This window comes from Myodes glareolus, chromosome 23, assembly GCF_982192425.1.
Source record: "Myodes glareolus chromosome 23, mMyoGla1.1, whole genome shotgun sequence".
NCBI lineage: Eukaryota > Metazoa > Chordata > Mammalia > Rodentia > Cricetidae > Myodes > Myodes glareolus.
Window position 1 is genome coordinate 5128242 of NC_142048.1, and position 13444 is coordinate 5141685.

The 13444-nt window shown below is 49.9% G+C and overlaps 1 protein-coding gene across 1 annotated transcript; it reads left to right on the plus strand.

Annotated features, from left to right (window-relative positions):
* The first annotated feature begins 4450 nt into the window (after positions 1 to 4450).
* LOC125405949 (olfactory receptor 1f45-like) lies at positions 4451 to 6283 on the plus strand. The gene has a single exon (XM_048442735.3). It carries the CDS (start codon positions 4451 to 4453, stop codon positions 5390 to 5392), a length of 942 nt encoding a protein of 313 aa, XP_048298692.1. The 3' UTR covers positions 5393 to 6283.
* Positions 6284 to 13444: the final 7161 nt, after the last annotated feature.

Sequence of the window (13444 nt, forward strand, 5' to 3'; positions counted from 1 at the left end):
GAAACGTGCCCTGCAGAAGGGACTTGGGATAAGACAAGAGAACTCAGCTCCAGTAATAAACATGCAGAAATGTGGAGGAGTCCCAGCTGCAGGACCCAAATACGCAATCTGGGGTCTCAGAAAACCTGGTTTAGAAGAAAATAGGAGACAGGGGGTGGTTATAGTGAAAACTAGCGAGGTCAGTGGGAACAAGACCTCTCATGAGGTTGGGGTACAGAGGCAAGGGAACAGAGACAACTGCTGTCCAAGGAAGGCAGGGAGCCATTCCCAGAAGAACAGGGTCAGACTGAGAGGAATGGAAGGGCATTAATCACAGGAATTCTGCTTGCTACTGACAGTGCATCCCTCACCCCCGAAAAGATAACAAATTTTATCTTCGTTAACAAGGTTTGAATAGGCTATTGGTTCCAGCAGAAGGAAGCCATGAACCTATGCCAGGGTCTGGGCAGGACTAACAGTGTCAAGGGAATCCTACTGAACCATGCTCTTCAGGGAGTCAGCCAAAGAGTCCTAGAGACACTGGCACCACAGGTGTGGAGGGAATACCTGGGAAGGAGCGACAGTGTCCTCGGCCCCTGAGAAGCTGGCCTGATAGGAACAGAACACAGGACAATTAACCAGCGTCCTAACAAGACCATGGGGACCAAGCCCAGGATGTGAAGATAAAGGTTAAATCTTGCTCTGTCAAGGCCTTTCTCACTCCTTTGTGGAGATAAAGAGCTGCATCCACAGGCCATACAGTGTCCAGGACCCTTTCCTAAGAAGCGCTGGCCCAGCTCCCACCAGGAACCCCAAGGCCAGAGGGACACTTCCCATAGGTGAGTGGAGATAGATGTGCTGAGCAGGAGGAGAAAGAGGCCACGCTAGACAGCAGGCTGTGGAGAGTACAGCCAAGCCCACTGTGTGACCCTTTCTAAGGCCTCATTAGGTTGTGGCAATAAAAAAGACGACCAATGGGCAGCTCTGCTCAGTGGACACAGTATGGGCCCCGCATGGCATTGCTGTTCCTTTTCTGCTTGTTTTGAGACAAGCGCTTATGTAGCCCAGGCTAACCTGGAGCTTGTAATCCTCCTGCTTCGGCCTCCTGAGTGCTGGGGTGACAGATGAGCCCACCATGCTCAGGCTGTATAGTGTTGTGTTTATCACGAGCTGAGCCACTGACAGTTTCCCCAAGTCCCCTCAGTGCACGAATTGAGATAAAGAGCCCTCAGCTGGAGTGTTGAGTGTGATGAGGGGCTCCATCCATTCCTCTTCATGACCTTCTGTATCAGCAAACGTCTCATGAATGGTAGCTGCCAGCTATCAGCAGCACATCAACAGGAAGCCAGTGAAAGATTTTACAGAGGAGCGGCAGGTCCCCTCACCCTGATCCGGTATCATTGTAGAGAGTAACCCAGAGTAAGCCTGGTGCCAAAGAAACCAGTGAAGGGGTAAGGTTGCGAGTCAGCAGAGTCAACAGAGACAAGCTGAGAATCAGCACAGGGAGGGAGGCTGGGTGTGGCGATCCACGCCTGACATCCCAGCCGGCTGGAGATGGAGGCAGGGCTGCGCTGAGTTCCCGACCAGATTGGACTAGAATGAGACCCCGTCTCAGCAAACCAAAGGTGGAGGGTATGGCACAATGGAAGAGGGCCAGCCAGCGGAGTATCCACCTCCAGCACTGCAAACAATACTGGTCATCTTATCTAAAAAATGAAAAAGAGGGCAGTAGGGGAGAAAGAGGAGGGGGAGGATGAAGAAAGAATGAGAAGGGAGGGGGGAAGTAGAGGGTAATGAGGAGAAGTGGCAGACAAGATGGTCAGCACCCTTGGGCAGCCAGTGGCCACCACTGTCCACCCGAACCCTGCTGGGCAGCTCTGACTGCAGTGGGGATGAGGCTAAGTCAGGGAGCCCAGAGTCAGGCCAGACAGTGAGATAGGGTTGACATAGCCTCTGGGGATCTCAGCAAGCCCAGCAAAAATCAGGGCACCTGAAGAGTTAAGGGCCCTTGGGTGACAGCTCACAGGAGTTACGACCTTGAACACAGAATGGTACTAGGGTCTGAAATTAACTGACCAATTCAGGCAGGCAGGGCTGGAAAGTGGGCAAAAATTAAAAGTGAGTGAAAAAAGTGTGTGTGGGGGGTGGGTGGGTGGGTGGGTGTGTGTAGGAGAGAAAGAGAGAGGAAGAGGGAGAGGGAGAGAGAGACAGAGAGACTGATTTTCAGGCATCCATAAAACATGGATAATTTCAGACTGTACAGGTTCATCCCAGCACTCTGGAGGCAGAGACAGGCAGATTTCTGTGAGTCTGAGACCTGCCTGGTTATATATCAAGTTCCAGGACAGCAGGACAGCCAGGGCTACACAGAGACCTTGAATTAAAATTTTTAAAAAAGTCAGCTGTATAACAAATTACATTCATTATCCAAACTAAGGAGGAGAAAATAGTCCAGGGAAGGCCGGTGCTCTGTGATGCGGGCCCCACATCCACCTACGAAGAGTTCATTCTCTCTCCATCTACTTATCTATCTACCTATTCATCCATCTATCTATCATGTGTCTCAGTCTCTCTCTCTCTCTCTCTCTCTCTCTCTCTCTCTCTCTCTCTCTCTCTCTCTCTGTGTGTGTGTGTGTGTGTGTGTGTGTATGTGTGTGTGTGTGTGTGTGTGTGTGTGTGTGTGTGTGTGTGTAGATATGGAGATCAGAGGAAAACGTGTAAGATTCTTTTCTCCCTTCACCGTCTGGCACTTGGAGATCAACCTCAGGTTGTCAGACTCAGCAGCAAGCTCCCTTACCCCCTGAGCTATCTTGCTAGCCTGGATTCCCTTTTATTTTAAGCAGGTTTGTTTCTGGTCACACATCCAGGAAATGATCAGCAGGGCTTGGAAACACATGCCTGTCATCCACGCACTGGGAGGTGGAGGCAGGAGAATCAGGTTCCAAAGTCAGTTTGGAACATAGAGAGTTCAAGTCCCACCTGAGCTACAAAAGTCTCAAAAAGACAAAACAACAGCAGCAAAAGAGGAAATGAAATCGTTGTCCATTAAACCTTGGATCTGGAACTCCCTACACAGGCCCATGTGTTGGGGACTGGAGAAGAGGCTCAGTGGAGCTGAGCTGATTTGTGCTGCTCCTACAGAGAGCCCTCAGTTCCCAGTACCCATGTTAGGCAACTCAAAATCCAACTGTAGCTGCAGGGGAACCAATGCCCTCTTCTGGCCTCCTAAGGCTCTGCACACACACACACACACACACACACACAGAGAGAGAGAGAGAGAGAGAGAGAGAGAGAGAGAGAGAGAGAGAGAGAGAAATAAACACTGGAGGGGAGGAGATGGAAAAACAAACACTGGAGCCAGGCATGGTGGTGCATGTCTATAACCCCAGCACCGTGAGGTCAAGGGAAGCCTGAACTACATAGTGATACTGTATCTCAAAAAAATAAAATAAAAACAAGCCAGGCAGGGATAGCACACAACTTTAATCCCAGCACTTGGGAGGCAGAGGTAGATGGGTCTCTGGGTTCAAAGCCAGCCTGGTCTACAGAGCAAGTTCCAGGACAGCTAGGGCTATGTAGAGAACCCCTGTATCGAAAAATCAAAATAAGAGTAATAATAATAGTAAATAATGATGTTAATAAAAAGACTCGGTCATCAGCCTTTGTCAATATTGGGAAACAGTGACACACTTAGGGGGCAGAGCCTAGTGGGAAAGGCACTGGGGGCACTGGCCCCCTCCTTCTCTTTCTTCCTGTGCCACACCCACCACAGCAGACTGTTTCACACTGCCCCAGCCAGGCACAAGGCTGGGACTGAAGCCTCCGGAGCTCTGAGCCTAGATAAGCTGTCCTGCTGTGCATTGGTTGTCTCAAGCTTTTGTGACAGTGTTGGAAATCTGATAAACATGCTATCTCAGACAACATACCCGCTCCTACATAGCATTGCTTTTACCTTTTCCCCCTTCAGGAGCCTTGTGCATGCTAAGAGAGCAGTCTGCCACTGGGTCATTCCACCCTATTACTGTGGGACTCTAGGCAGAGGCTCTACTGCGGAATCTCCCATAGAGGGGCTGGGGGCGTGACTCAGGGTGGAGCCCCTGCCTAGAATCCCCAGTGAGGGGCTGGGGCGTGGCTCAGGGTGGAGCCCCTGCCTAGAAACCCCAGTGAGGGGCTGGGGGCGTGGCTCAGGGTGGAGCCCCTGCCTAGAAACCCCAGTGAGGGGCTGGGGGCGTGGCTCAGGGTGGAGCCCCTGCCTAGAAACCCCAGTGAGGGGCTGGGGGCGTGGCTCAGGGTGGAGCCCCGGCCTAGAATTCCCCCGTGAGGGTCTCATCTGAGCAAAGAAAGGGATATAATCTAGGTATACGTGGGGGGGGGGGGGTGGGAGGGGTGGGAGGGGGGCACGACGGACAGAAGGACGAACCTCGGTCAGCACCGTGCTCAGACCCAGTTTCTTACTTATTCTAGGCCTGCCATGGAAGGTGCCAACCTCAGCGGGGTCTCTGAGTTCCTGCTGCTGGGCCTGTCACAGGATCCCAGGCAGCAGGAGCTGCTCTTTTCCGTCTTCCTGAGCATGTACCTACTCACAGGCCTGGGGAACCTGCTCATCATCCTGGCCATTGCCACTGACCCCAGGCTCCACACCCCCATGTACTTCTTCCTGGCCAACCTGGCCTTTGTAGACATCTGTTTCACCTCAACCACCATCCCCAAGATGCTGGCCAACCACGTGTCGGGACACAAAAGCATCTCCTACTCTGGTTGTCTCACACAGATGTTTTTCTTCATCTGGTTTGCCGGCATCGACAGCTTCCTGCTGACTGCCATGGCCTACGACCGCTACGTGGCCATCTGTCACCCTCTACACTATACTACGTCCATCACACCCCGCCTCTGTGGCCTTCTGGTTATTGCCTCCTGGACCTCAGCCTTTGCAAATGCCCTGACCCACACAGTCCTGCTGACTCGCCTCTCATTCTGTACCCACAACCAGATCCCCCACTTCTTCTGTGACCTCAGCCCACTGCTGAAGCTGGCCTGTTCAAATACGTCTCTCAACCACATCATGGTGTACACCGTGGGCGCACTGCCCATCATCACCCCCTTCGTGGGCATCTTGATCTCCTACACACGCATCTTCGCAACAGTGCTGAAGATCCCATCTGCGGGAGGGAAGCGGAAGGCGTTCTCCACCTGCGGCTCCCATCTCTCTGTGGTATCCCTGTTCTACGGGACACTTATTGGGGTGTACTTCAGCCCCACATCCTCCCACACAGCCCAGAAGGACACAGCAGCTGCAGTGATGTACACTGTGGTCACCCCCATGCTGAACCCCTTCATCTATACCCTGAGAAACAGGGACATGAAAGGCGCCCTGGGAACCCTTTTCCGAAGGAAGACAGTCTTTGTTGGGTAGCCCCAGGGCTGGGAGCTGTTCAGAAGGGCAGAAGTTAAGCCCCTCTGTCCTGAACTGCCCAGACATTCATCACGTGGCTTTAGTTCACCAATTTTATTCTCCCGAAGTTGTCTACAAAACAGTTATTTGCGTTAGACTGTATGTGTGTGTATGTGAGTGTGTGTGAGTGTGTGTGTGTGTGTGTGTGTGTCCGCGCGCACATGTGTGTGTGTCTGTCTGTCTGTCTGTCTGTGTGTGTGTCTGTCTGTCTGTGTGTCTGTCTGTGTCTGTGTGTCAGTGTGAGTGTTGGGCCAGGAGAGGGCAGAGTCAGAGAACCAAACTCAGATCCTCTGCAAGGGCAGCAAATGTTCTTAACCACTGAGCCATCTCTGCGGCCTCCAAGGTGGAATCAATTATCCATTCCAGTGTTGTGACCTGATTTCCTCTCATTGGCCACAACTCCCGTGGTAGTCCACTGGGGGTTCCAAGTTCCTTCCTTCTTGCTCCTCCACCAATCCTAAGTCCTGCATATCTGTGCCCTTGGCCCTGGCTCTGTCTACCCTGCACACTGCACAGGTGTCAACCTCTGGTCTTCCCATCACAATCCTGCATCCTGCAACTTCAGTCAGTCATAAGCAACCATGGCCTAAAACAATGTCAAGTAGAAAATTCCAGACTCTAGGCTGTTCACCAAGCTTGACCACCTATCTTTGATCCCTGGGACTTGCATGGTTGAAACAGCAAATGGACTCTTGCATACCCTACTCTGAGTCCACATGCCTGCCACAGCAACCACACCCACATATACACACAAAATAAATTCATTAAAATGTAAAAGAAAAAAAAGAAAGTTAAAAAAAGGAATCCTAAGATTTAAATTTTTATTTTATTTTATTTGTACTCGTATGAATGCTTGCCTACATGTGTGCATGAGCACTATGTGCGTATGGTGCCGTGGAAGCCAGAAGTTGTTGGATCCCCTAGAGCTGGAATTACAGATGGTTGTGAACCTCCATGTAGATGCTGAGAACTGAACCTGGGTCTTCTGCAAGATCAACCAGTCAGTGCCCTTAACCATGGAGCCATATCTCTAACACCCAAATTCCCAATCATTTGGCATTCTTCCCACATGATTATATTTTATGCTGTTCCACTCCATCCCAGGTTGGGAGTACCCCTCTCTTTAGCGTGCCCATGCTGTACCTACCCGGCCATGACTTAACTATCTCAGTTTCAGGCTAAGCATCTAGGCACTGGGTGCTTATTTTCAAATAGCATCCCCATGCTCTGTCTCGGCTCCTGTGCCAAGAGATCCTGTGACCTCATATGCATCCTGTCATCTCTTGATATCCCAAATAGACAAGAACAATGTGATGACATAGTTGAAAGCTAAGCATGGTGGTGCACACCTGGGGGAGTGTACACCTGGGGGTGCACACCTGGAGAGTGGACACCTGGGGGTTCATACATGGGATGCACACCTGGGGGGTTCACACCTGGGGGAGTGCACATCTGGGGATGCACACCTGGAGGAGTGCACACCTGGGGGTTCACACCTGGAGGAGTGCACACCTGGGGATGCACACCTGGAGGAGTGCACACCTGGGGGTTCACACCTGGAGGAGTGCACACCTGGGGGTGCACACCTGGAGGGTTCACACATGGGGTGCACACCTAGGGGAGTACACACCTGGGGGCGCACCCATGGGGATGCACACCTGGACATCTGGGGGTGCACACCAGAAGGAGTGTATGCCTGGGGGTGCACACCTGGGGGTGCACACCTGGACATCTGGGGGTGTACACCAGGAGGAGTGTATACCTGGGGGTGCACACCTGGGGGAGTGCACACCTAGGAGTCTGGGGAGGGAGAGTGTGGAGTTTAAGGCCAGCCTGGGATACAGAGTGAGGTCTTAGAGAGAGTGGAGAGTGGAAGAGAGGTAGGGAGAGAGGGGGACAGGAAGGGAAAAGGAGAGGGGAGAAAAAAGTCAAAAAATGGTAAGGGGGAAAGAAAGAGATGATGGTGTGGGAGAATTGCCTGTGTTCTGTCAATCATGTTTTAAATAAACACTGATTGGTCAGCCAGGAAGTATAGGCGGGAAAACCAGACAGGAAGTAGAGGTGGGGTAAAGAGAACAGGAGTATTCTGGGAAGCAGGAAGTCCATTCTTCCTGCATTCCTGCCCAGGAGAAACAAGATTTAACATGCCCAGCTGTGAAAGGTGTGGCTAACATAGCTAAAAATAATGGGCTAACATACGTTATAAGAGCTAATAAGTAGCCTGAACTAATGGACCAATCAGTTTTATAATTTATGGAGACCTCTGTGTAATTTTCTTTGGAGCTGGCTGGCTGTGGGGAACTGGGTGGGACAGAAACCCCAACAAGCAGGCCCTTCATGTTACAGAATGATGCTCATGTGGATAACTGCATCCACAGAAAGCCTGAGAAAGCTTGGGAAAGAATAGAGTAAAACATGTTTTCTTGGTAGCAGCAATTTCTCAGGTCTGCTCTGCATGCTAGAGGCAAGCGAGTGCTCTCATCTAAGAGAGGCTTCCTGACTTTTAGCTGCAAAACCCTGCAGCTCTTTTAAGGGGTCCTGCCACAAAACACTTAAATGGTGTTAATGAAAAGCTGAACACATGCTTTTTGGTTTTCAGCTGCAGCAGGAAAAAGCTGCGCCATTTTAAAATGCCGGCTTTCTGGGTCGACCTGCCAGGGCAAACTCTGACTCTTTTAAGCAGACGGTCCTGACTACAGAGCTTTTGAGTGTGGTTTCTGAGTGCACTGCTGCAGCTTGCTTGCTGGCAAGTACCTTAAAACGCCATAGAGTTGTGGCAATAAACAGGCTACAGCCAGTATCTCTGCCATAAGGGTGGAAAGCTAAGGAATGGACTGGATCCAGCCATCAAAGCCATGGCTTTAATCCTCTCCATAAAGACTCATGTGGTCAGAAAAAAAGAGATATACAGTAACGAGAGATTCAAAGATGAAGAAAACCTCTAAATGGTTTACAGTGTGTTAAAAATATATGCAGGCTAAAGATTAAAGTTCTTAAAATGAAAAAGAAAAAAGAAAGAGAGTAGTTGGGTGTGGTAGTACACACCTTTAATCTCAATGCCTGGGAGGCGGAGGCAAACAGATCTCTGTGAGTTCAAGGTGTGGTCGTGCACACCTTTAATCCCAGCACTTGGGAGGCAGAGGCAAGTGGATCTCTGTGAGTTCAAGGACAGCCTGGTCTATAGAGTTATTCCAGGACAAAGATATACAGAGAACCTGTCTTAAAAAGTAAAAGTAAAAATAAAAGAAATAGAGATTAAAGTAAATTCATGTAAAGACGAAAAATACACAGAGAATCTTGATACTGTATGCTATTATGCTCTATTTGAATTGTTTGAATGCTGAGGAAGGAGCAACAACTGCTAAAGGATATTTGCTTATAAATGCTGTTGAACTAACCCAAGATAGGTATTATGAAAATACCTTGACTTCAAAATTGAAGTCAAAAGATATGTTACTTTGGAGAAGAGATTTTGCTTTTGTTAGAGGCTGTGGATTCATTTTGAGTTAAGAAAAGCCAAGTTTGATCAAGGAAGACCACCTGAGAAATCTCAGGTAGGAACAGATGGCCCGGATGTCTGAATTCTACATCCAGAACAGATTCAAGATGCTGCCTGAGATGATCAAGACTCACAGGATACTCCAGTCAGGACTTGATTATAACTCTAAATTTTCTTTAGGTCCCCATAAGATTATCAACACCCTCAACCAGCAGGAAGTAGCCTGAAAAACTATGCCCATATTGCCAAAAAATGGACTATGGATAGTTTCCTTTGTTTAAAAAAAAAGAGGGGGAAGTGGTGCAGGAGAATTGTCTGTATCCTCTCAATCATGTTTTAAATAAACTCTGATTGCCAGGCAGGAAGTAGAGGTGGAGTAAAGAGAACAGGAGTATTCTGGGAAGCAGGAAGTTCATTTCTCCCACTCCTGCCCAGACTCCGAAGAGGCAAGATGTGACCTGCCCTGCTGAGAAAGGTACCAAGCCATGTGGCTAGCATAGATAAGAATAATGTGGTAATATAAGCTACAAGAGCTAATAAGAAGTCTAAGCTAATGGGCCAATCAGTTTTATAACTTATGGAGATCTGTGTGTGATTTTCTTTGGGGCTTGCCAGCTGTGGGGTACTGAGAGGGATAGAAACCCCAACAAGCAGGCCCCTTCATGTTACAAGAGGAGATCATGTTTGTATAACTTTATCACTGTTTATTCTGTCACTAGCTATTTATTGTTAGGGCACTGTTGTGCCTCACTTATAAATTCATCTTTAACATTTTTACATGTGTGTACGTATGGAAGTATACCTGTCATGACACCTGTGGAGATCAGAGGACAACTTGTGGATGTTGATTCTTTCCTTCGAAGTCAGGAAGTCAGGTCATCAGGCTTGGCCACAAGCACCTCTACCGGCTGAGCCATCTCAATTGTAGTCCCTGGCTGCCTTGGAACTCACTCTGTAGACCAGGCTGGCCTTGAACTCACAGAAATCCTCCTCCTGCCTCTGACTCCTGAGTGCTGGATTAAAGATGTGCACCACCACCACCCATCTTAGATTAATCCTTTTATTAAAAAAAATGTTTATTCTGTGTGTGTGTGTGTGTGTGTGTGTGTGTGTGTGTGTGTGTCCACAGAGGCCACAGGAGAGCATCAGGTCCTTTGCAGCTGGAGTTACAGGTGATTGTGAGCAGCCAAATGTGAGTGCTGGGATCTGAACTCTGGTCTGTGCTACAACAGCAATCGCTCCTAGTCACTGATCCATTTCTCTAGACCACTGTTATATTTTGTTCTTGAGGAAAATAAAAGCCTAATTAATGAGTCTTGGCTAGTCTGGAACTCTCCATCTAAGTCCAGCTAGACAGACTGCAGCTGCCAGATCCCAAAGACACCTGAGACAAGTCTTGCACAGTCCCTGTGACTCCCTCCCCCCCGCCCCCGCATTCTCACCAGCCCCTACCCTAAACCTCTCCAGTTCCCCCAGCTTCCCTTCCCATATCACTCAGCCACTTTGGTTCTCTCTAACTTTCTTTGTGTCCCTCTGTCTTCTCTTCCTCTCTCACTCTCCCCGTCCCCCCCATGGCCCAGTTCAGTCTGGGCCCATCCCGATGCCTCCGGCCATATTCTCCCACCTGTCTGAAAGAAACCTCTCCCCAAGCATAGCCGTCATACCCTCACTACACGGAGCAGTAAATCCCTCTATGCTCCCGAGAGCTGAGATTACAAGTGTGTGCCACCATACCTGGTGACATTGTTGGGAAGGGGGCTGGTGGCATAGACTTTGTTGTGATTCGAATGTAAGATACTCACCACAGGTTTGTGTGTCTGAATTCTTGGTACCCAGCAGGTGGCACTATCTGGATAGCTTATGCATCTTTAGGATATGGGGCCTAGCTGGGAGAAGTGGCCACAGGCGAGGCCTTGATAATAACACCCACTTCCTACTTCTCTGCTTCCTTATCTGCTTATATTAATAAGTAACAGCCGCAAGATCACACCTCCCAGACGGAGATACTCCTCCATGCCTCCCCTGATCACACCTCCCAGACTGAGACATGCCTCCATGCCTCCCCTGATCACACCTCCCAGACTGAGAGATACTCCTCCATGCCTCCCCTGATCACACCTCCCAGACTGAGAGATACTCCTCCATGCCTCCCCTGATCACACCTCCCAGACAGAGACACACCTCCATGCCTCCCCTGATCACACCTCCCAGACAGAGACACACCTCCATGCCTCCCCTGATCACACCTCCCAGACAGAGATACGCCTCCATGCCTCCCTGTTAGGTAGACTGTATCCTGCAAACTGTGAGCTGAAATAAATGCTTCCTCCTCTCCCAAGTCAGTAACTAGAACAGCCACTACACATGTTGAATCAAAACAAATATATTTATTTATAAAGTCATTCCTGAGATGTTTTGTTGTGAAGAACTGATTAGCATAATCTTGGACTTTCGGTTGAAGGAAACCTCCTTACTTTAGTAATTGCCCAGTCTCAGGTATTTTGTTATGGTAACAAACAACAGATGAAGGTACTGAAGGTCGAAAATGGGATGAGCGCACGGAGCAGCGGTTCAGTGGGTGAGAGCACAGGATACTCTTGCAGAGCACCTGGATTCCATTCCCAGCACCCACTTGGGTGGCTCACAAGCGCCTGTAACTCCAGCTCCAGGGAATCCAACCCCCTCTCCTGGCCTCCTCGAATACCTACACCTGCACATACTTCTCTCCAGACATATGTAGCAGGGCCCAGGACCTTAGGAGGCCTCCGACCTTAGCACAACTGGCTCAATGCTAGAAGTGCCACTCAGGCTAGAGAACTTAGCAAGAAGCCAGCACCACCTGCTAAAAATGAAAACAAAGACCTAATTCATCAAAGTTCTGGGAAAGTCTGAATGACTAACCTTCTTTTTGGCTTCTGGATAACTGTTCATGCTAACTGAAGTGTATCAATCCAGAACATGGTTTTTGTTCTTAAAAGTTCACCCTGAAAAAGGTTTAGGGCTGCACTGGGATCCTGACCACCCAAAGTAGTTGTCACCTGGCTAATAAAGAACTCTATTGGTTTAAACTGCTGTCTGAGTGGTCTTCTCTGGTGGATACCCCACAAAACATAGATGTAATTTTATCCATAGAAACTATTTTATGTGCATTGCTGTTTTGCTTGAATGTATGTCTGTATGACAGTGTCAAGTCCCCAGGAGGTAGAGTTACAGACAACTGTGAGCTACCATGTGGGTGCTGGGAACTGAACCCAGGCCCTCTGGAAAAGCAGCCAGTGAGTGTTCTCAAACGATGAGCCATCTGCTCTATCAGAGACCTGCTTCACACCCCGTAACACACATCAGAAGGGTCACAAATCTGTAACTCCAGATCTGAGGGATTCGACACACACTTCAGCGTTCCTAGAGACACACACGTACATGCACAGAAAGACACACAGATACATTAAGTAAAATAATTACTGGGTGACTTTCGGGCTCCTAACCTGGAGTGTCTGTTTTTGCTTAGGAAAAGTCAAAGAGAAGCTGCATCCCAGTGGCTTCCCCCAAGCACGCCTTTCGGGATCCCTTCAAGCACAGCGTGGATTTGGGGTCAACACACATACATAGATATATGTAACAGTAAAATAAATCCTGAGAGAGCGAGAGAAGAAAAAGAAGGCAAAGACAAGTTGTAGCAACAGGGACAGCCGCCTGGACACAGCTGCCAGGAGAGAGCCCAATGCTACAAAGCAAGGACTGCTCCACACAGCTGCAGGACCACGGAGTCTAGGGTCCGAGGAAGTCACCAGGAAACTCCAGCCCCCTCCCACGAATTGCAGGGCCCCGGAAGCCCTGAGGCTGCAGAAGCCAGCAGCCCTTGCTCGTTCTTCCTCCACACAGCACAGAACCAGCTGGAGCCGGAGGGATTGGAGGACTTCACCTTTAACTCGAGCAGCTGTGCCAGTAATTACCCCTGTAAATGAGCAAGGCTCTCAGCCTTGAGCAGGGGAACCTCTTTCCACAGTGGGCAGCAGTTCATACTCAGACTCACAGTTGACCTGGCCAAGGGTCTGAGATTAAAGTGACCTTAAGTACTCAGCCAGAAATGGGCTCTCTCCATTGCCACCTCTCTCCTGGAGTTCAAAGAACCCCTCAGAGGAGGGAAACAGAAAGAATGTAAGAGCTGGAGGATGGGGAGGACAGGGAGGACGGGGAGGACAGTGGGGACAGAGAGGATGGGGAGGACGGGGAGGGCGGAGAGGATGGGGAGGACGGGGAGGATGGAGAGGATGGGGAGGACAGTGGAGACAGAGAGGATGGGGAGGACGGGGAGGACGGGGAGAACGGGGAGGACGGGGAGGATGGAGAGGATGGGGAGGACGGGGAGGATGGGGAGGACAGGGAGGATGGGGAGGACGGTGGGGACGGGGAGGATGGGGAGGACAGAGGGTATGGGGAGGATGGGGAGGACAGGGAGGATGGGGAGGACAAAGAGGATGGGGAGGATGGGAAGGAGTGCTGGGAAGTGCTGT